The 24,018-nt window shown below is 32.0% G+C and overlaps 2 protein-coding genes and 1 non-coding gene across 3 annotated transcripts; all 3 read right to left on the reverse strand.

Moving 5' to 3' along the window:
* Positions 1-3,475: 3,475 nt before the first annotated feature.
* On the reverse strand, positions 3,476-8,242 carry LOC122589047 (mannose-1-phosphate guanyltransferase alpha). Its single transcript, XM_043761286.1, has 14 exons — positions 7,922-8,242; positions 7,052-7,149; positions 6,808-6,908; positions 6,603-6,681; positions 6,403-6,463; positions 6,266-6,312; positions 6,073-6,165; positions 5,906-5,996; positions 5,713-5,761; positions 5,413-5,529; positions 5,175-5,322; positions 4,396-4,488; positions 4,207-4,318; positions 3,476-3,831 (listed from the first exon to the last, which is right to left on the reverse strand). Exons 1-14 carry the CDS (start codon positions 7,989-7,991, stop codon positions 3,731-3,733), a joined length of 1,260 nt encoding a protein of 419 aa, XP_043617221.1. The 5' UTR covers positions 7,992-8,242; the 3' UTR covers positions 3,476-3,730.
* A 1,703-nt stretch (positions 8,243-9,945) lies between these two features.
* Positions 9,946-14,621, reverse strand: LOC122586528 (betaine aldehyde dehydrogenase, chloroplastic). The gene is made up of 15 exons (XM_043758513.1): positions 14,351-14,621; positions 13,539-13,681; positions 13,323-13,403; positions 13,094-13,242; positions 12,884-12,976; positions 12,670-12,793; positions 12,496-12,561; positions 11,617-11,683; positions 11,371-11,447; positions 11,152-11,265; positions 10,963-11,040; positions 10,730-10,881; positions 10,586-10,646; positions 10,320-10,426; positions 9,946-10,227 (listed from the first exon to the last, which is right to left on the reverse strand). Exons 1-15 carry the CDS (start codon positions 14,457-14,459, stop codon positions 10,134-10,136), a joined length of 1,515 nt encoding a protein of 504 aa, XP_043614448.1. The 5' UTR covers positions 14,460-14,621; the 3' UTR covers positions 9,946-10,133.
* Positions 14,622-20,316: 5,695 nt separating this feature from the next.
* On the reverse strand, positions 20,317-20,389 carry TRNAA-CGC. The gene has a single exon. It is a non-coding gene; the product is annotated as a tRNA-Ala (tRNA).
* Positions 20,390-24,018: the final 3,629 nt, after the last annotated feature.

A 24,018-nucleotide genomic window follows, 5' to 3' on the forward strand; every position in this document is an offset into this window, starting at 1 on the left:
TTATTATTGGTTGAATTTGCCACATTAAATACTAAAACATGTTGACATTGTTAAAAAAAATTAAGTATCTTAAATACCATAAATAGTTGCTATAGTTGAATATGGAAGTTAGACTTTAATTTAGATGGTTGTGATTAATTTGTTTATGAATTTCAAAGGCTAAGATCCAGAGACAAGTTTTTTTTTTTTTTAGCTCTACTAACAATAATCGGCTCTAATGTTCTAATAATGGAATAATGGAGATACATATATAAAAGTTAATGTTTAGATCGTGCATGAAATATGCAAGTAATTTCAAAGTAATTACCATGTATTTAGTATTAAATAGTTACTATAATTACAAAAGAATATATTAAATTAAATAAAAAGAGTTACCATATATATAATATAGTCAAACTTGACTTTTAGTTTATTTATTAGTTACCATATCTTGAATTTTAATTTCAAAAACTCAGATCGTTTGGTTTATTAATTTCAATGGTCCAGATCGGAAGTTAAGTTTTTTTTTTATTATCTGCTCTACCAGCAATATATATATATATACTAGGTTTTTGACCCGCGCGATGCGCGAGCTCTATAAAAAACTATATAATACACTTTATATATGAAGAAACGATAGCGAACATATTTCATTAGAATTACGTGATGTGAACTATATAAATAATTTAGTAACATATAAACATATGGTTGAACAGAAATAGATTCAACCAAAAGCTTGACAAAATATGAACTTAAAGAGATAGAAGGACTTAAGTTATTAAGCTATACTTTAAATTATCATTAAGAATTTAGTAATATGTTTTGCTTCTAGTAATGACAAATTACCCCTGTATGTAAATAGTGCGGCCCGCTATTTAGGTATTTTTTGACTATGGTTTTTGTATATTCATATAGTTTTGAAAACTTCCATATAATCATCATAAGAAAAAAAGGAAAAAAATTTTATGTAATGTTGAATAAAAAAAATAATGAAATATCATTAAGTATAGACGTGATTTTTAAGTTAAAGAGAAGATATCATTTTATCTAATGAGAAGATCTTAGATTTCTACAATATATTTATTTATTTATTTATTAATATATATGTAAGTTCATTTTTTTTCTAAATATATAGTTTATTTTTGAAAAAAATATGGAGTTGACACATAGGATAAAATCCTATGTGGCATTTTTTCAATATAGTTTTAGATTGCAAGAGGGCTTTAAAAAGCTTAGTTAACTACTTTTTTTTATAAAAGTTATATATATATATATAGATATAACCGGAACTTAAAAACAGTTTTATTGTTTATATATACATAAACAGTTAAACACTATGTATGGCCATTGCCCACTGGCCAAGAGTAACGTTTTTATGTGGACCGATGTGATCTGGGTCACCGGCATGGAAAGGCCAAAGTGTATTGATTTTTACAAACACAGCAAATAGTAGTGACCCCGTACGAATAAAAAAAAACCCATTAATTGATTCATGTTGGAATCATTTCTAGTTAAATTAGCTCAAAAGACATGATGTCAGCTAGAAATGATTAAAATTAGTTTCTTATTTAAAATATATAAAAAAATTCTTGTCCACAAGGATGTTGAAAGAAACCATTTAAAGAAGAATATAGATCTTAGGTTAACCACTTAACCGGGATGGCATTCATATTTGTTCATATGGTTAACCTAATTGAGAGAAATTTTTTATATCATTTCACCAATCTAGTGTCGTGGAAAATTGAAATATTCGTAATGTAATTGTAGTTATTTGGCCATGTTTGCTTGAACTTGTCTCAAATATTATTATTATTATTATTATTTTTGAACAGTATTCTTTTGTTATTTGACTCTGATGAATGTTTACTTGCATTATTCTTTTGTTTTGTTTTATTTATTTATTTTTTGTTTTTTTTATATTATATTATATATATATATATATATATATACGGGAAAAGATAAAATAAGTCCAACTTATTTTGAGTCCAAAAAAAGTCCATTGATTTTCTTCCATCTCTTCCAATTCCAACCACCTCCTACCACCACCACCATAATCTCCGACCACCATCATGATCATCCGGCGACAACGACTATCTCCGGCGAGACTTATACATGTGTAAGTACAACTTATGTACACAACAATGAAGGTTAAAGGCGGAGCTCGTCAATCCATATGACCTATCACCCTCTATGACCTATCACACTATGACCTATCACCCTCAATGACCTATCACTCCCACCAGCTTTGGTTTATGAATATCATTAAGGGCGAAGCCCGCTCCGAATCATAATTTTTGACAACCACCACCAACCACCATCATCACCGGAAAGTTAACTTACACATGTGTAAGTTGTATTTACACATGTGTAAGTCTCGCCGGAGATGGTCGCCGTCACCGGAGGATCATGGTGGTAGCCGGAGATGATGATGGTGGTGGTGGTGGTGGTGGTCGGAGTTAACTTACACAAGTGTAAGTTACATGGACTTTTTTTAGACTTTAATTAGCTAGACTTAATTTATCCCACCCCTATAGATAATAATATAGTAATTTACATAGAAATAAAAGGCAAACGGGCAACGAACTGCGTCGCCACTCATTTTTGTATAGCAAAACTAAGATGTAAAAACTACATTAATCGATCGTGGCGTCATGACATTACTGTGCATGACCCGTTGGACCCTTCCAAGTAGCTCGACGGCCTCAGGTGCAAGAAATCCAAAGGTATCAAATGCAAAGGGTATTAATACGTGTTGGTTGTCGAGACATGCCCTCTCATGTTTGGCCACTTTGCATGAGACAACTTTTAAAGCGGCAAGACCGGCTGTGAAGCTACACCCTATGTCCACAAGAGGAGAGACTCCTGTTAAATCCACACATGCATGTTTTCCCCCAGTCCAACCAAACACCAAAATGTCAGCAGGTCTGAGAGTAGATCTCCTTTCCAACGGGTCAGTCAAGAAATTCACAAGCGCCTCTAGCAGAAATCCTAGCCCGCCTAAAAATGTCAACGAGAACATCCCTAACCAAATAATGTCTGTATTTGAACCTCGGGAGCTCTTTACTATGAAGCGCATGCTCCCAAAGGAATCCAAACAAGCTTTCCGACAAATAGGGCAAAAAATGCAGAAGGCAGCAAGATGCTTGTACAATTCAAACTTTAACATGTATAGCCACAACCATGTAACCAGAGCCCCTCAAAAAATAACAAACCAGTTGACTGGTTTTCTTCTGATATGCCTGGCTAATCAATGCGAGCATCTATACCCATGAATTTACATTTGAATATGCCACCATACTTGAATCAAGACAGGTTATTGTCTGTAGATTTTTAGGAGTTGCTCTAACTGACTTACCGAGGCTTCTAATTATAACATGGATTGATTTTGTATCAAGCTAGGGAGAGTTGGTTGAATTAAGCTGCAAATACCACATCCAGTCATCGGATGGGAATTCATTTACTCAGGACGGATATAGATGTGCCAGACTGTCGGTCATTTTGATGAAAAAGGCGAAATGATAGTTTATTATACAAGATTTAGGAAATAATACAGGTGCTTGTTGCATGATCAAACTTGCACAATATAAAAAGAATACAAATTCCCTACTAACTTCATTATGTTATTACCACTGCCTTATATACCATCCAATTGGGAACACGAAGTATTGGTTCGGAAAAGATATTAAATGACGAGAGCACTGAGCACGTACAGAATTAGGGTTTGACCATGAGATGCCATCATCTTGCTTTGTTATAAGATGATTTCATGTTGAACACTAACATTCAGAGTCTTGTTAGGAAGGACAATGCAATTGATTACCACTACTTCATCTTCAACATTAACAGCTTCACCTGTAATTTTTAAAAGTAATACTTGATTTCTTATTAATCAAAACAGTGGAACTTAACTTATTAAAATCAAAGCTTGACCATTTGAACTCCAGAATTTAAGCTTAATTTTATAAATCTGATCAAGCATTGTTTTAAATGCTTGATTTGATACCACGAGTAATCATTTAGAGGGTGGTTGGGATTTGCATATCTGACTCGTGTATGTAAAAAGCAGAAAATATAAGTACTATGTATTTAACACATCAACTGAATTAAGCTTGATCTGCCTTTTAAAAATACAACTTTGCATACGTTGGTTTACAAACGCAATCCCAAAACACCCCCTTATCATAACTTTTTTTCTAAAAAGTTATCAAATGAAAGTATATATCGTACCAAGGATTGTCACACCAAGCTTTGCATTGTGATCTCCTTCAGCCTGTACACGTGACCACCGTCCAATAGAACATTTCCAACCAACAATTGAATGAATAACAACTGCATTTTCCTGTAATCACATAAATAACGATGATAAGCCACATATGGGTTCTTTTAAGGCCGAGGGCCGAGTGGTAACTGATATACCTTGATTTCAACATCGTCAAGAATGATACAGTTGATCAGCCGTACACCAGCTCCTATACGTGCATTAGCGGATATCGATACATTTGGACCAATCTATTCAAATTATGAATCAATATGGCAAAGTTAGAAAGTATCAATACATTGTATGTGATAAAGATTTTTGTAGTATCCACAAACATGTGTCACAAAAACTAGATGTGGCAATTTCAGCCATTTACTTATGAATGAGCCACCTTTCAAAAAAAAAAAAAAACTTATGAATGAGCCGATTGAAATTAACATTCAAATGGACCAAAACATGTTGCGAACCGGACAAATGTGTCTCACGTCTAATTCTAATGCATAAATCCCTGTAAATCGTTTAGTTCAAATATTATAATACTATTAAAATAAAACCATATTTGTATACAGTGTTAAACACTCCTATTGCTAAGAGAGTATTTCCATCACCAACAAAAGTTCGTTTGACCCTTTACCCAATCCACCTGACCCACCCAATTTGCCTTCTTTATGCGGAGTCTGCAGAAATGCATATAAATTAAAAAAAAGGGGGTTAACTTATTGTAATTTCATCTCTGGTGAATTTGAATATGCAAATAGTAAATATTGTCATGATTCAGCGGGTCATGCCACTTATTTTATTTTCATTAATTTCTAACCTTTACACCACAATTTGTTAGCCTAATTGCAGATAAGAATATTTAGTTGACCTGCTATTATTCATGATAACGCTACAACTCATTTACTATGCTGAACATGTAAAACAAAGGCCCATTCACCTTTGCTGTTGGATGAACTTTTGCTGACGGGTGAATGTAAACATCACCGATTATGGCGACACTCTTTGAACCATCTCCTTCGGTCAAAAGATGCGGTGAGGTGTGGCGAAACAGAGAAAGATACAAGCCAGAGCATTTCAAAGACATTCTGCATAAGCGTGAACAAGGAACGATTACCTTGTAAAGGACTGGCTTGATCTATGGCTGAGATAAAGGATTTAAAATGAACACCACTTACCCAGGTGTTTTTATTTGTTCCCAAAAGTCCATAGTTTCATACGTGTACAACTGCTTCTTTCCTGCAAGTGGTGATAATATATCTTGGTCCAATCTAACAAACTCTGCAGGAAGACTCCTATCAGATGTACTTGTATCAGGACAGATGTTGGAAAACAAAATTATAGTCATTAAATTCCCAAAGCCTAAGTTTTGTTTTTATCAATTAAGTCATTAATCTGTAAGTGTAAAAAAGGTATAAGAACAGAAGAAGGGAAAAAAATAAGGTCGATCTTATAATCCTAAGTTACTGCATTAGTACCTTGTTGCAGATTGTAGGGCTTCAAAGCTGGATTGACGTCTTAGGTTAGCTACAAGGCAGTCAATAAATAGATTTAAGGTTACATGATACGATGATATGTCACCAAATAACTACATAAAATTAAATTTACAATACAAATCTATGGCAATGATACAAACAGTAACTTTTGCACTGGTAATTTCTTATAATTCACCTCTGTCTTTTCGTTGTGTAGATACACCCTGAATGGCAGTAAAGATCTCTGGTGTAAATACATAAACACCACAATTTATTCGGTCACTGACCTGTAAATCAGATATCTTATTAGACCCAGTGAGTAATAAAATCTGATGTAAATAATGACTTCACTCAAGCACGTACAAAAGTTTCAGGTTTCTCTGTATAATGCAGCAACTCATTGGAACTAGAATCAGCTACCAGCTCTCCAAATTGGTCTGCTGATTCAGGGGAGACCTGCACCGCAAGGTAGAGCACAATGCCAAGTAAGAAAAAAAGATTTCCTGGACAAATGGTTTCTATTTTTACCAATGACTTTTAAAAAAGCTATACCAACCTTAATTACGAGGATTGTTCCCATTCCACCATATCTTTTATGAGCCTCTATGATCATATGAAGTACATATCAGCAAAACCTGGTTATACATTCAGTTTTAACATCAACATTTGACAAGTCAAAGAAAGAAGACATACCAAGCATCTCAGTTAATGGGAAGCTGCAACAAACATCACAGTTCAGCAAGAAGATATGTGACTGTCAGGAAAATAACACAGTGCCACGTTAACATTCTTGATCACTAGGTAGGATATTCAGAAAATGGTATTTTCTTTTCACATTCTTTTTTGTTGTTTTAATGAAGACAATAAAAAATGAGAAGGGCAAAGGTTAGAACCGGGTTATCTTCCATGATAAGATCTCTGAAATTGTATAATCCACCAGCAGACCCATGTGGCTTGTCCTCTTTCAAGTATCTGTTTCAGGATGATACAAAGGTAAAACACAGTTACAATATATTAAAAAAGGTTAAACCTGAGGTCGACTCTAACATTATAAAAAAGAAAGGCAAAGTATCAAGACGAAAAAGATTAGAAAATTACCTGACAGGGACTTTCAGCTCATTAGAGATGGAGGACACATATAGGGCAAACTCGCGCTCCTCATAAAAGCCAACAAGATAAATCTGTGCTAGGTTCGGTATCTACAACGGAAAGTATTCAAGTCAGAAGTTTTCACCATTAACCTTTGTTACAAAGATTTAAATTTCACATTTTTCAATTAAAAAAGTGGCTAAAGTAGCAAAAATTTTTGGCTGTTGTATTGAGTATATAACATAAAGCTTACCTTCTTACAGGCAGAGATTGGATGATGAACCATTGGCTGTCCTGCCAATGGGAAAAGTGGCTTCGGAATATTCAGTGATAACGGTCTGAATCGAGTACCTAAAAAAATATATATCCAACATGAATTAAAATAAACAAAAAGAATATAAAATCCAAAAGAATCATTCATAAAGTTCAAACAAACTATAAGAAACAATAATGGCTTTTATTGTGTTAAATAAGCAAAAAAGCTATAAGCCATGAAAAAAAAACTAGGCCAAACACCCCATATCTGTTCCAACTAACTAATAGAATAATTTATAACTTTCTCCCCTTTTCAAAATCAGATTCCATTTTAAGCTCCGAATGATCAATAAACTTTAAAATAAGAACACATAAGAAACACACATATACGAGTATATTACATACAGACACCGAACAAAAACTACTAGATTCACATTTATACATCTCAAATATCAAATATGAGTCGGAAAACGGATGCATATTTTTTTTTTAAAAAAAAAAAGCAGATAGAAACCAAAGATGCACAATTTCAGATGCAAAGCACGGAATTTGTGTATAGATGTTTTTTTTAAAAAAATATATGCATTTTTAAAAATGTACATCCAATTTTCATGATACATGAGATGTAGGGATATGAATCTAGTGATTTCGTTGTGAATATTTGATACATCGTTACTTCTAAAATATTGTTATTTAGTTGACTATGTATACACACACAGAATGTAAGGCTGATTGATCTAAAAACAAAATTCAGATAAAAATACGAAGAAGTTATGCCATGATGAATTTTTAAAAAATGATGATAATAAATTTAAAATATGTGACAGCAATTGAAGTGAGTATATAAAAAAAAAGGAAGGAATTGGACCTTTAGTGGGGCCACCAACCATGATCACAGCAACAGCTCTTTGATCATCATCTGAGCTCATTATTCCCATTCCTAATTCTGTGTTGTGTGATATAATAGATACTACTACTATATATATATAGATCTGTCTGTCTCTATAGCAGCCACAGATAACTAATTACTACTACTACTAGTTCAATTTGTAACAAGTATAAAAATACAATTGGCGCTTAATTTGTAACCAACACAAATAGAGACTGAATAATGAAATTTGGAGGATGCGATAATTGTACTGAAAATGTGATTGAGAAAATAAAGAGAATTGAAATGAAGTAAGAAAAAGGACTTTGGAAGAGTGTATATCTATGTATGTGAGGGTAGGGATGAATGAATGGAATATATGGCTTATAGCTACAGTTATTGCGTGTACATGATGATCTTATATATATCTCTATCTATCTGATGATATCTATTCTATTCTATGTACGAAAAAAATATACATATGATATCGGGAGGGACCCTCTCGTCCAATAAGCATAAGCCGACAGTTTGAGATCGGATCGGATCGGATCACAAGTGAACTCTGAAAATTTTAACAAGTTGTCACAAATTCACGTTGTTTGACGAGTGTAGTCTAATCAAGACATTGCATACTCAATAAATTTGAGATTAATCTACAACCCATTTTACATATAATTATATCATATATGATTCATTATTACGTTTCGATTGCATATATTATTATATCCAAGCGTAGTCATGAGTCGCCGAACAGTTTTCATGATACTAAAAAACATAAATTAACTTCAAAATTAAATATCCATTACTGGGGAAGGGTACTGATATTAAATTCTGGATTGATGTATGGGCAACGGACGAGCCCCTTATGGTTAAATATCCATTGCTGTTCAAAATTGAAAAGGAGAAGAAAATATGTGTTACTGATAGGTTCAATAAGGAAGAGTCGACTTTTAATGGGCTTTGGAATTGGATCAGACACCCGTCCACATCTGAGGAAGTGGGTGAGTTAGCGAGTCTTTTAAGCCTATTGGAAGGGAGGATCTTGTTAGATAAGGATGATAAATGGGTTTGGTTGGGTGTTAAGGACAAAGTCATGACGGTCGGGAATGTGAAGGATCTGATCACATGTAACAGAGACTTCACCAACAGGTATGTTTTCGATTGGTGTAAATGGGTCCCAAAGAAGTGTAATGTGTTCATGTGGCGAGCGGCAATGGACCGGATTCCCATCTCGATAGCCCTTCAGGCCAGGTCCTGTCACTTTGAAAATCCCGAATGCGTCTTCTGTGGTGATAGTGTTGAGGATGTTAATCATTTTTTCTGCGAGTGCATTACAGCGGCAAGAGTGTGGTAACATATTAGCAATTGGTGTAAGTCTCCTTCTTTTTTCATTTTCTCGATTAAAGATTTATTGGAATATCATGAGATTAAAGGGAAAAGCAAGATGGAAAGGAAAGTTATAAAAGACATTATAATGACAAGTTGTTGGTGTATTTGGAAAGTGAGAAACGAGATCAAATTTGAAAAGGGTATCAGCAATATGACTGGTATTATTCAAGACATCAAGTCTTTCGGGTTTTTGTGGTATAGGAATCGTACAAAAAATAAGAGCATATCGTGAGAAGATTGGTGTAATTTTAAAATTGTATAATTTATTGTAAATATACCGACGGCATTTTGCCGGGGTCTTGTGAATAAAAAGTTTACTTTTCCAAAAAAACACTACAAAATTAAATCACATGAGTTTTGATGGGATACACGAATAGAAAAAGTCAAAAAGATGATACCAATTTAAAATTATTTTTTTTTATCGAAACAATATAACTCATGTTTTTCAGTTATTTTTTACTTGAATCTATCAACTTCATTTAGACAAGATGCATATAACTAGTGATACAAAATTTTCTTACTTTTATTAGTATAAGGTGAAATGGTGCCTTTACTTCAACACCAAGAACACCATATGAATTTGCATCACATCCACTTAAATTGACATACCCGCTACCAAAATACACACCACATGGTAACCATAACTTTATAACTTTATTTTATAAAATATCCATCTTCGATTATTGTTGTAATTCAACTTTAAGCAAACCAAAGACTTCACCTATCACATAAAGGAAAACAAGAAACACGAATCACAAGCGTCGGATGATCATCCTTGTGTTTCGAGTTGCAATTGATAATGGTACACTGGATATTCCTTATCTTATAGCTTAGGAGAAGGGGGTGTATACCAACCCCATGGATCATTAGAGATGTAGCGCGTCACCTGCTTTACGCTCAAGTAGTTATCAAGTCCCCTGAAACGAAATTACGAGTCAGATAAGATACAAAAGTGGTAATTCTTACAAATGTATGAAAATTATATTATAAAGTTTATAAACAATTTTACCATTCTCCTAGTTCACGGCCAAAACCACTACGCTTTTTGCCACCCCATGGAGCTTGAGAGAAACATGGCTGCGAGCAGTTCACCCAAACAATACCTGCATCAAAAGCCTGCACAACATCCCATAAGTCCATGAACACAATTTAATAGGGCATAACAAATAGAATTCTACATTAGTTACAAATGAATCAATATAACTGCATTGTCTGCATTTGGCATTTGCTAGCTGGTTAATTATTCAAGAAAATTTTCTACTAATTTTCTATTACCTTTGTAAGACGATCACACCGGTCCAAATCGTTGGATATTACAGCAGAGCCCAATCCGTAACTGTTAAAAGAACACATGCTTAGGAAAATGAGAAATAGCAGAAAAACTGGTCCGATAGCTAATTCGTGAATCAATTAACTCACTGGGTGTCATTTGCTAATTCAATTGCTTCTTCTTCCGTGGAAAATGTTTTAACACAGAGGATAGGTCCAAAAACTTCATCTCTCCAAATTTGCATGGACCTGGTAACGTCACTAATGATGGTTGGCTCAATATAGAAGCCACTTTTCAGATGCTGATACATATTGTAAATATTTGTCAGGTAACAAACTGAATGGAGATATTAAGGAGTCTAATTTAAAAATAAAAGACTCACCTGGGGACGTTGCCCTCCAGACAAAATAGTAGCACCTTCACTTTTGGCTGTTTCAACAAACTTTGCCACCTTCTCATACTGAAATATTGAATAATGTAGACATCGGTCATTTGCTAAGATGTATGCGGGATTTGAAAATTTTCTTCGTGAATCCAACTTGGAAGAAATGGTATACAACTAATTTCTTACCTGTCCACTGCTGACCAAGGGTCCAAGCCTACAACCTTCCTCCAATGGATCTGAAATCTTGATGTTTTTAGCCCACTTCACAAGCTTGTCTAGAAACTCCTTTGCTATACTTTCCTGTAAATCAACATAACCATAATTATAATTCAGTAAACAGATAGTTGGGATATAATCTAGATGTTTTCTACCTAACATCACAATGTACTACCAATATATACTTACATGTACTATAAGGCGAGAAGTTGCACTGCAGATTTGCCCATTTGTCCAGAAGCAACCAAAGAGTGTCCACTCCACAGCTGTTGTATAGAAGGCAAAAACTTATCATTAAATTAAACGCAAATTATAAAAAAATCGATTTACAAAAAAAAGGTTGAAATATTAACAGACCAACAGCATGGTCTATTAAATGCAAGGTTAAAACATTTATTGCAAGGATGAACAAGATTTATGCTTCAAAGTACATACCTTTATCAATGTCAACATCATCAAACACAACTATTGGGCTCTTTCCACCAAGCTCAAGCGTAACAGGCTGCCAAGCACACGGATGATATGAGAAAGAAATTTAAGGCTCAATTCAGTGGTCACATTCAATGTGTCTAAGACCATCAGTATCGTTCCTAATCAAAGGAGCAATTTTAGACTTAATTCAGTGGTCCCTATGTAAAGAGCCTCACTCAGCATTCTGTTATCCAATTTCATAGAGATACTTTCATGTCTCATTCGACTTGTATTTCGGTGATCACATCATTTAATGTGGATTCTTTCCTACATAAGTAACTATTTTAATGTCTCAAGTTTGGTTCCCAGAATTTATGGGAACCCAGTGGAATGAAATTTAGAATTTCCTATGTTAACCTAACATGACAAGGAAGAAAATTCATTTTCCATTCCACCGAACATGTTAACGTCAAAGTCAAACCCAACATGGTTCTTTATAGAGGTGGTAAGATCGGCGGGTCAAGGGTCAGACTAACTAACTGACCATTTTTAGTACAGTCTAAAAACCAATGGGACTGGATTGCATTGACCAACAAACACTTTTTGTCCAAATTTTTTTTTTTAAAAAAAAAGTTAAATAGTACACTAATTTTGATTGCAAAAACAATATTATTACATGGTGGATCGAGTCTTTTAATAAAATAATTTAGAAACTTGTATACTTGTATCAAGAGATTGTGGGCGAATTTCAAGTTTCAACCTTTTGACATGTTAACCTTTTAGCAAAACCTTTTGATTTGACAAGTTTGAGATAAAGTCATACGACACAATCCAAATCCACCCGTTCATGAGTGAATGGGTTAAAATTGCAATCTCCAGTGATTTTATCATTAATAGGAATACCTTGACATTTTGAGCTGCAGCAGTCATAATCTTGCTTCCTGTGGCACTGCTTCCCGTAAATGCAATCTGTTTCAGAGCCATACCATTATTGGGAAGTCGATTTGCATTACAAAAGTGTGAAATATTTTAAGCCTATAGAGGAAGAGTAGAATATGAAAACAACACCAAATATACCTTATCAACATCAGGATGAGAAGCCAAAGGAGCACCCGCTTCTGGGCCTAACCCAGTCAGAATGTTGAGAATGCCAGGGGGAAGTCCCACCTCCCTACATACTTCGCCTAATTCCAGGCAAGTACTGGAATTGAATAGCAAATGATTAATATTAACAGACATTACCAAGAAAAATGGAGAAATAAGAATAGCAAACAATATATATATGACTTACAGAGATGCAAGTTCTGATGGCTTAAGTATTGCAGCACACCCAGCTGCCAGGGCAGGTGCAACTTTCCATGTAGCCATCAGCAATGGGTAATTCCTATATAGAATAAATATAACAAAGTTCAAATATAATATATATAACAATAAAATAGCCTATGAATACACGCAATTCGACTAAAAAGTCAACAACTCCGAATGCTTTGAGAAAGAATACCATGGAGTAATAAGCCCAACAACACCAATAGGTTCCCTAAGGACATGACATTTGAATGTATCCATTGGAAGTTCAATAGGTGCTTTTTGCTTTGCATCTAACGCTTCAGCAAGATCAGCATTATATTCGAAACATCCCGCGACATCATCCTGAACGAGAAAAGATATATTAGTTGGCTGTACTTTGACTAAGAATAATATGCAATACCAATTATGTTGAATGGACATACTATATCCCATGCTGCTTCATCAAGTGGTTTTCCACAATCAATAGCTTCTAGTTTTGCAAATGTATCTTTTTTCTCAGTTATCTGCATTCAAATGAAAGTTTATAAGCATCACCAAAAATTCAAAAACAAGACAAACCCAATTTTTTTAAAGAATCATGAACTACAAAACCACTAGAAAGCTCAAAAATGTATTTACTAACAAAACTAAATGCATACCTTTGCAGCAATGGCACGCAGATACTTTGCACGATGTGCTCCAGTGGCTGATGCCCAGTCTTTCCCTCCGTCCCGTTTAAGAGCCCTGCGAGCTGCTTTAACAGCCACATCAACATCCTCAGAGGTAGCTGCTGGAATATCCCCTGCAACACACATATAATAGAAGTTACAATGTAAGCAAATTAATTAATTAAGACAAGCACTTGGTGGGTCAACCTATTAGATCAATTTTATACCCGTATATTTTGAAAATATTTTCGGATTGTTGACCCAAATAGCCAACCTTAACCCAACCCAAACAAAATCAGGTAGGTGATTTTATTCATGTCGGTTTCTGGTTAAGTCAAAGTACTGCGAGCCCTAATAAGAAATTTTTTTGGTGTATGACTAAACCTTTGGTGTGTCACAATCCACAAAATTAATGCAAAACGCTTTCTCCACATAAACCAGGTAATGTGGCAAATTATATGCTACCACATATTAGCAAAACAAATATACATGTTTCCTAATGAATTAATAACTAGACATACAACAACAATAGCCAATCATTCGACACACACACAGACACAACAAGTTCTAAAGTAAGATCACATTCTTATGGCGGCTATTAACACATAAGCTAAAATAAACTTAAAGAGTTCATAACTGATTATGCAAAAAGTGATACACTTCTACTATATAAACTTTTAGATGTAGATCATGGGAGATGATTCACAGATTAATTGTATAAAATATCTAAGCACAAATAACAGTATAAAAAAAAGCTAGTGAAAAATTATATTGAAGTATATAGATACAGATATATGGTATACCAATGATGTTCTCAGTAGCTGGATTGACGACAGGGATGCGATTCTTTTTAATAGGCTCTCTCCATTCACCGTCGATGAAAAGCTGACGACACGGTATTGAGTGGGACATAATGATAAGATTAGATAGTTGTTGAGTGAATTTGAAACTTGAGTAGTTCAGTTAGCTGTTAATCCTTCCCGGAGACTGATGCGATACCGACGGAAGGGCGATAGGTTGTGTAGATCGGGTGTGATGCGTTAAACTAAGTGGTTTCTGTTTTTGTTGTTTATACTTGATACGGGTATGTGTGTATATATAGACACATTATCTACGCAGGATAGGATTTCTTTGTTATATGTATTATGACTAAACCAGATGTTTTTAATGGATAAACCAAGTATTAATAATACGTTATCTTATCTTAGAATTATTTATTTTAATTATAAATCAAAAATCTTACTAATAATCATTATCCAAATATATTATTATATTAGTATTTATATTATTTTGTATAAAAAGTCTTATTAATTTACACTTTTTAACCCTATATACTTAATTTATATCTACTTTTAAGCATGAACTTGAGAAAACTTTTTAAAATTTACAATCATTAATTAGTTAAAAAAATTTCAATATATTAAATAATGTCTACATAAAATTATTTCAAAACATAATGACTTATTAACAAATATTATATTACATTTTTATAAGTTATAAATATATTAATCTAATATAAACACAATTTGAACTCTAGATACATAACTCAAACATAATAATAGATGGCGATATACAACATCCTTATCATAAACAAAATAAGAATCACAAAATATGAAACGATCACAGAACAAATCACGATTTATAACAAAGGGTTACTTGGATACTAAATCGAAATCAATATAAACTCCATTCAAGATTCATTATATATCTCAATCAAAAGGGTACATAATTTTCTCCTTTTTCATATATTAAGTTTGCGTATTAATGTTTAAAGTTACAATTGTCACTCAAATCAAGAGTCTAATTATTATCAATGAGTATGAAACCAGTCTTAATTGTTATCAAATTATCATAGGACAGGTGATTAAAAATAAACCTATGCGTGTTATGGGTACACATCATGATCAAATACATATACTTAAATGTCAAATACAGGATTAAAATTATGTTTATATTTTAATTTTTAATTATTTTTCATAATAATATCACATTATGAGTACAACTGGTTTAAAAAAGTTATATAATAAAGAAATTAATATAACATGTGCCTTGTGGAATGAATATGACAAACAATTTCATCAATATGTCTCAGCTAATAATGACAGTGATGAATATATGATTATTGTACTACAACTTGCAAAGTATAACACTTAGGACCCTATATCTTCAGAATTATAATCTTTTATGACTTAATATATGAAGATCTAATATTGATAATATCTTGAACCCCGTGTCCAGTGTTGAACACGGGTCTAAAATCTAGTATATATACTAAAAGATACCTAATAGCTTATTGACCAATTATAACTCTCAATTCTATCAAATTGAAAGTTGATGGCTAAGATAAATATAAATTAAGTAATCAGGGCTAAAAAATGTAAATTATTGATGGAAAACGAAAAAGTGTAAATTAATGAGATTTTTTCCACAAATATTAATATAATAATATATTTGGATAATGATTATTTTTAATTTATTGTTAAATTAATTGATAACATAAGCGAAAGTCAATTTGATAAAGTTAAGTTGAACGATTTGATTGGTTAAAAGTCATTAGTTCAACTGTCTTATAGTATATATTAAATTAATATAATATTAATATATAATATTAATATTAAAATAAGATAAGATTATAAAGATAAATTTTTTTTTAATATAGGTCGACATGTGAGATGGAAGATGGATAATTACAATCATGTTCTAACATATCTTTAACTCTATACTCTTTTTAAGTTTAATATAAAATCATATGTGTTTAAAAATTTTCGTTTTTCCTTTTCTCATTATTTTAAATTTATTCTCAAACTAAATTTTGCACCCGAGCGTTGCCGCGGGACAAATAACAACACATAAATTGTCGTGGCAAAAGTTAAAAAAAAATAAAAGTATAAAAAGTAAATAAAACAAACTATAAGTAAAAGAAATGAAAGCGATGTGGTAAAAAGGTAAAAGGACGAAAACTTTAGTAAATTTATGCAATAAAAAGTGAAGAAATTGAAACTTTTGTGACAAAAGTTTGAAAAATGAAAGTTTAAAAACTAAATAAAACAAAATTTTTATGCCAAAAGTAAAAGAATTAAATTTATGTGACAAAAAGTAAAAAGGTTAAAAGTTGTGTGGCAGAAATGAAAGAGCCAAAAGGTTAATGGCTGACAAAAGTTAAAAGAACAAAGTTACGTGGTGAAAAGTAAGATAATGAGACTTTCGTGACAAAAGTTAAAAAAATATAAGTACAAAAATAAATAAAACAAAACTTTCGTGTGAAAAGTAAAGGAAACGAAGGTTATGTGGCAAAAAGTATAAGTGCAAAAACTTAAAAAGTACAAGAATAAAACTTTCGTGATAAAAGTTTAAAACTAAATAAAACAAAACTTTTGTGAAAAAAAGTAAAAGAATTAAAGTTATGTAACAAAAAGTAAAAAAACTTAAAAATATCGTGGCAGAAATGGAAGGAGTCAAGAAGTTACCGCTTGACAAAGGCTGGAGAAACAAAGTTATTTCGTGAAAAGTAAGATAATGAAACTTTCGTAACAAAAATTAGAAAAATAAGAGTAAAAAAAAAGAAAATAATGAAAATGACCTACAAGTTTCATTGTAATTACGAATATGCCATTGGGTATTAAAAAAAGGCAAGAAAATGAACGGATGTGAGAGGGCACGCAAATTCATACTTCTAGTTTTATTATTATGTATAATTGATTATTTTTTATCTATGGATTTTTGTATATCACAAGATTTTTGTAAAATAATTAATAACTTATACAACTCTCAATTCCATTAAATCAAAAATCGTTGATGTCATAAATCTATTTCATAATATAAGACTAGATTTAACGGTAAGATCTATGAAGATATATCTTTATCTATATGTAATTGTAACATAATAACAATCTTATAATTCGTATTTTAATTGATTCCAAACAATATCATGCTCACGTTCATTATATTTTCTATTACAATATATTCATTATATTGATTCAATGTTTTGTTATTTATCATAATATGTTCTTCATGTTTTACTGCATGTTTTGAAAGTGGGTGAAGCACTAAAAGAGGGTATATTTTAAAAGGAAATGATAAACCTATAACAATACATGTTTTACACAGTTGTAAACTGTGCAATAAAATATGCATATTTGTTATACATGACTAATAATTGTTATAGATTATCACTCCCCATTTTAAAAGGTATAGTAATAACAAGTCATTTACAAATTGATTATAAGATTACATGTCACTATCCATTCTCTCTACTTATTATTGCTTTAAATGATAAGGTATTACAGTCTTTACATTTCAATTGATCAGTTGTAAATTTGTATATTTTTTATATTTGAATTATATATTTAATAGTAAACTAAATTTGAAACTACAACAAAATAATATCTAACGTTGATAATGTCTTAAACACCCGTATAGTTGACACGGGCCGAAAATCTAGTCTAAATACTATATTATATTAACATTTATATTAATATTTGTAGAAAAAGTCTCATTAATTTATACTCACCCGTCCCATATTGAGTGTCTTGGTTTGACTTTTTGAGTCTTTTTCCTCTAACTTTGACTGTAAATATCTTTGTTTGTGTTATATAACATTTGATATAACATATATAGATTGATTGAGTTTTAAACGTATTTTTCATGTATATAACTTTCATCAACTAATATATAACACAAACAAAGATATTTACGGTCAAAGTCGGAAGAAAAAAACTTGACCAGTCAAAATAAGACAATTAAAATGGGACGGAGGGAGTATTTTTTTTGTTTTTGTTTTCATCAACAATTTACATTTTAAGTCTGAAATAATATTTATTTTTAGCCAAAATTTTTTTTAAAATTTTTGTTAATCATTTAAATAAATTAAAATTTGTTATGTCTCATATGGTATGCACGTGAGGGGCTTACGAGCCACATTGACAATTGTTAGAGGGAGGGGTGTGTCGAAGTAAAAAGTCACCTTAAGCTAATGTAATAATCATATGAAAAATAAAGGGCGCCTGGTAACCCGATCAGACTTTTTGCAACGACCTAAAGAGGGGGCCCGCTTTTATTCTGCCATATTTATCATTATAGACATGGGGACCCGCATTTTTTTCACTTTTTGCAGCGAGGATCGCTGCAAAAAGTGGTAGTGGTCTAGATACTAAAAAAGAATGGTTAGATATGGGGGGCGAAAATAAAGGGGTGATACTTGTTAATGTGGTATATCTTAGGGCATTTAATGAAATTAACTCTTATGAATTAACTCCATGTATGAGCTTCGCCTAATGAAGATAAACAAAAGATTCAAATCGATTACTTATATTTTTCGCTCTTTCCTACAAGTTTAATCTTAATCTGGTAAATTCTACTATTTTTTTTCTTTCTTGTGAGCAACTGAATTTTGAGGTATCGAATATTGATTGGTATGGGCTGTAAAAATTAATTGCAACTGGGTTCATTGCCTCTGTATATATATACATTACAAATAATTAGTTAAACAAACATGGTTACAAATACTGTATCAAGTTATCAATTGCTAGTGCCTAGTAGTAGTTTTTGACTTTTAATTAATTCCCCTAGGTGCGGGGTTACTAGGAAGCATGAGAGAATTATATATAGCTCTCGTGTTCATGGACGATAGAATTGTTAACTTGATCAATTCGAGATTTCCTCTTCTCGAGAGTTTGACCCTTGACGTAATAAAGAGTTGTTTGATAGAAACCTTGGATATCACTTGTGCTTCCTTGAAGAGACTCAAGCTAGGTACGGCTGCTGATATATGCAAGACGAGGACAGCATCAGCAGCAGGCAAATCATCATATACAAGTTGATGCTCCAGAATTACTTTCTTTCCATTATACTGGCAATTAAGGAAATCCCTCGATCTTCACATTTTTCCAACCAATATTGTTCCAAAGCAAATGAAGCTAAGCCTGAAGGTGGCGAATCCGGTTGATTGTTCCTTTTTCGTTAAATTGAGGGAAAATCTAAATCTATCAAGCAACGTACTTTGTCATCAAGATATCAAGCTTTAAGTCTTTTTACGCGGTGCCCTTCAATGTTGACATTGATGAGCTGAGAACGATGGTCCCGTTTGAGGCAACAAATTAATAATGTCGACCAAGTAATGGTGAAATTCGAAACGTATACATCAGATAAAAGCTTTTGGCTTTGACGCGCTTTTGTGTATATGCCATCCCAATTACATTAAGGCAGATCACTTCTATACCGGTTCTACCAAGCTACTTTTAAATGCCATGTCGTTGGAGGAGAAAACCACAAAAAACGACCTTAAACAGCTTCAAGTCAAACATATTCTTGATACCAAATGGGAAACCCTGACAAGTTCATGCATGGATACAACGCACTTACGGGTATACTTTTGATTTCAGATTAACTTAATTGGTGCTCTCCCTAGAATTAATTGAAGCTGCTCGCTCGTTCTTCTTCACTTCTAATATTGAACAATATATGAAACAAATAATAAGCGTACAAATAAAGATTTTGATATAATTGTTGCCTCCTTTAATAAGTGATGCTTGTTTATGCATGATCATAACACTTAGAAGTTTGGTCACTAAATGCTCATTAATTAATTAGACCTGACTCAAAATTTATTTTTCTTCTGTACGTTCTTTTCTTCCATGATGATGATCCACTATTCTGTTAATGAAAAAAACACAATGATAATCATTTTAATTAGCTGAATCTGAACTAATGATGCTAAAAAGTTTAAGGAACTGTGTTATTAAATACAGCTGATGCACTTTTAAAACCAATTTGGAGGTGCGGGGAATCGAACCCCGTGCCTCTCGCATGCGAAGCGAGCGCTCTACCATATGAGCTACACCCCCTTTTGTCATAATTCGGTTGATATGTTATTTATAACATTTAAAGTTTATATTTAAATAATGCATTTGTTTTTCCTGATAGGTCAACTTCTAAATCTTTTTTCTTTTCAATAATACAGGGATGCATCAACTGTATTTCCCATATATGATACGACTATTAGGCCATTGCTTATAAGCTTCTTGATGGAGCGCCCCAAGCAGCGAAGACGCAAGACGTTGTTGTCATGGAGCTTTCGTTTGTAGCCTCTTCAATGCAAAGTCATCGTGAGGATTACGAAGGACGACGATGGTCGGTGGAAGTAAAAAAAAAAAAATCTTTTTTTGTTGTTTTATATTTAACGGCTATAATTTTGGTTTTTAAAATTTTTTTAATCTATTTAACCCCTACCATTTTACAACAATCAATCAACAACAAAACACCATTTCAACTCATTTTTATCATCCCCAAACCATTCAATTTCAACAACAACACGACAAGTGGTGGCTCGACGAAAGCGCTTACCATGGCTTAGGGAAATGTCAATCAAAGATGATGAAGATGAAGAGTAATCTTATCATTATTAAGTATTTCGTGTTTTTATCAAGTACTGTCTTTTTTAATCTTGTGTTGTCTTTTATTGTTAAGTAATGTAATGTGTTTGTTTAATAATAAAATGTGTATTTTTATTATATTTGAATGGTGTTTTGTTTATTAAAAAATATATAAAAGGATTAATGATGTGAAGAAGAAGTTCTAAAGAAACTTGTCTTATAGGCAGAGAGAGTCCTAAGTGGTGTGATGCTGACGTGGCAGTAAAGAAGCTAGAGGACTCTCTTCCCTATAAGGAAAGACCTTACTCTTCTTATATATGGTGAGAAATTACAAAAATAACACGTTCATGATTAGATCGATCTCACAAGTAGTGTGCTTACTTGTTTTAGTTGGTTGTACATTATGCATTATAATACATGTGTTTATTGTAGATGGATAAAAAATGTTATAAATTTATCATCACCCATATCTATATCTATAACCCCTTATAAATCATAGACCTCTCCTATTTTAGGAAATAATTTAGCACTTTTTTTATACCCAAGATACCCTTATATCTTAATCTTAATTCTCCTATAAACTTAATCTATACTTTTATACTATTTAATAAATAAAACAACCTTTTATGGAGGAATTATCTAAATTACCATTAATGATTAAATTACAATATCACTCATTTATCCAAAATATCTCCATTAACCTTTTACATCAACGAGCATAATACCCGCGTTGCGCGCGGCTGGAAAGTGATAACAATATAAAAGGGATGTGGTGGTAGAGAGCGTGGGAGGCGGTGGAGAAAGAAGGCGGCGGCAGCGCAACGCGTAATAATGATTAGAGAGGATGGAGGAAATGAGGGTATAATATAAAATTAAGCCACATATGCCCACATATGCAAACAAGATGATTTTATCAAAGAGGCCGGTTATAATCACATTAACAATGACTAAAACATATAACAAAAAGTGTGCGTCTAAAGACTATACATACAAAAATATCAACATGGAAAACAGAACCAAAAAAAAAAAGCAATGAAACCAACACTTGTTGATCTTTTTAATTGATCATGGGTTGCAACATGTATCAATAAGAGGAGTTTTTATGTGCGGTTTTTTGGTACTTGTGTTTGATCCAATGAAATCCTACCGTTGATCCTCGTTTGATCTTCCTAAATCCGGTTGACGCCACCGCTTTGGTCTTTTCCAAGCCATCTTCTAACTTGTCCTTGATGCTGCTACGATTGCTATACGCCGGATACACATACACCGTGTTCCTGTCGTACTGATCCGCCCACATATGATTCCTTGAGTTTAGTTCCTTTTCTGTTCTGAAATCACCATAATTTCCACCTTCCATTTCTTTCTCTAGTTTTTTCTCTTTCTTTTTTTTGTTTGTAGAGAGAATTAGAATTTGTATGTATGTTGTATATTATAGATGGGCTCGGTTGTTTATATATATATATAGGTAGGTACATTTTGATTTTCAACTTTCGCTGCGCCTTGGACATCACTCTTTCTAGAACATCATTAATTATTCATTTATTTTATTAATACTAATTAATTTAATTTTAATACGTGTGATTTGATTTCACAATAAGTTATTATTCATGTATTTGACAAAAGTATGGTCACCTTCCTTTTGTTTTCTCTTCCAGTAGTAGATTGACTGGCTACCTAATCTAGAACTTTTTTATTTCGTTTCATTTCTATATATAATATATATTCTATTATTGTTGGTCCTTTTTGAAAGTTGAAACCCCACATGTTTTTCTTCTTTTTTATTTAGAAACAAATCCCCTACATGATTATTTATACTATATAATTTTCAATGGTTTTGTTTATCTACATTTTGCTAACATGGTTTTGTTCGTCCACACTTTGTTTTAATATATTAAACCCGGGTATTTTAATTAAAATTATAAAACTATAAAATATGATGTAATTCTTGTTATTAATATATTATAAATCGATATGGAGATTGTGAATTGAATAACATAATAATTATAAATAAAAGTATCCATTGCATTAACAAAACATAAAAAGTTTGTAAAAAAAAATTAGGAAGCATTTAGTTAGTTATTTTTAATTAAATATTGTAAATTATTTATGACATCATCTTTATCTTTATATATTAAATAAAAGAGGATTGTTGTGACATCATCATTCCATAAATATTGCTTATTGTTACATCCAAATTATTTCTTAACATTAAGTTTGTTTTTTTTTTTTAATTTACTTATGATGTCATAAACACTCTTATTCTTAAAATTTATTGCATTTTCGTTTTTGTTATTTTATAAAAACATTTTTAGAGATATATATTTTTTAATTTTTTAGAGAAAAACTCTAATAAATTATACATTGTCTTATAAGTTTCATCGTTTAAATAATTTTATCATAAAATATTTTTAATTATTTACATATTATGCGAGTTAATAAACTAATTATAACTTATAAGATATACTATTTTGAGGAGACGAATGCTCTTAGACTATCGCAACTTCGCGATTTTATAAAACTATTATTGATATGCTCGGGTTAAACCCGGGTTAATTAGCTAGTAATTAAAATAAAGACCTTTTAAAAAAAATGTAGACTTGCCACATCATATTTTTTCTAAAAATACTTTTGAAAGATAATTGTCTTTTATTTAGTATAGAGATAGAGATACAAATAGAGATAGAGAAGATCTTATAAGTATAAATATAATAGTATACCGATAATTAACAATGCCATGAGGTATATATCAAATGTTATAATATTACTCGTATTTTATTTGGAAGGAGGGAAGAAAGTACTAGTATTGGCTTATGTATTCAAATTTGTTTGTAAATAAATAACACGAGTATAATAAAGAGGAATAAAGTCAGTCATATCTTGGTTTGAACTTGTCAAAGTAGTTGGACCTTCTCATGTCAATTACTGAATGCTACAGTTGGGTGTGGAATCTCTATCTACTCTTTAATTGATATGTCAACAGAAAATTCGTGTGTAATTTGAGCTTTCCTTTTACACAAAAGTTTACGATAAATCCACATTTTAAAGCAAACACAACAGTTTGATTTTTTTTATTTATCAACTAATAAATTGTCTCAATTTTT

Source organism: Erigeron canadensis, chromosome 2 (genome assembly GCF_010389155.1).
Source record: "Erigeron canadensis isolate Cc75 chromosome 2, C_canadensis_v1, whole genome shotgun sequence".
Lineage (NCBI taxonomy): Eukaryota > Viridiplantae > Streptophyta > Magnoliopsida > Asterales > Asteraceae > Erigeron > Erigeron canadensis.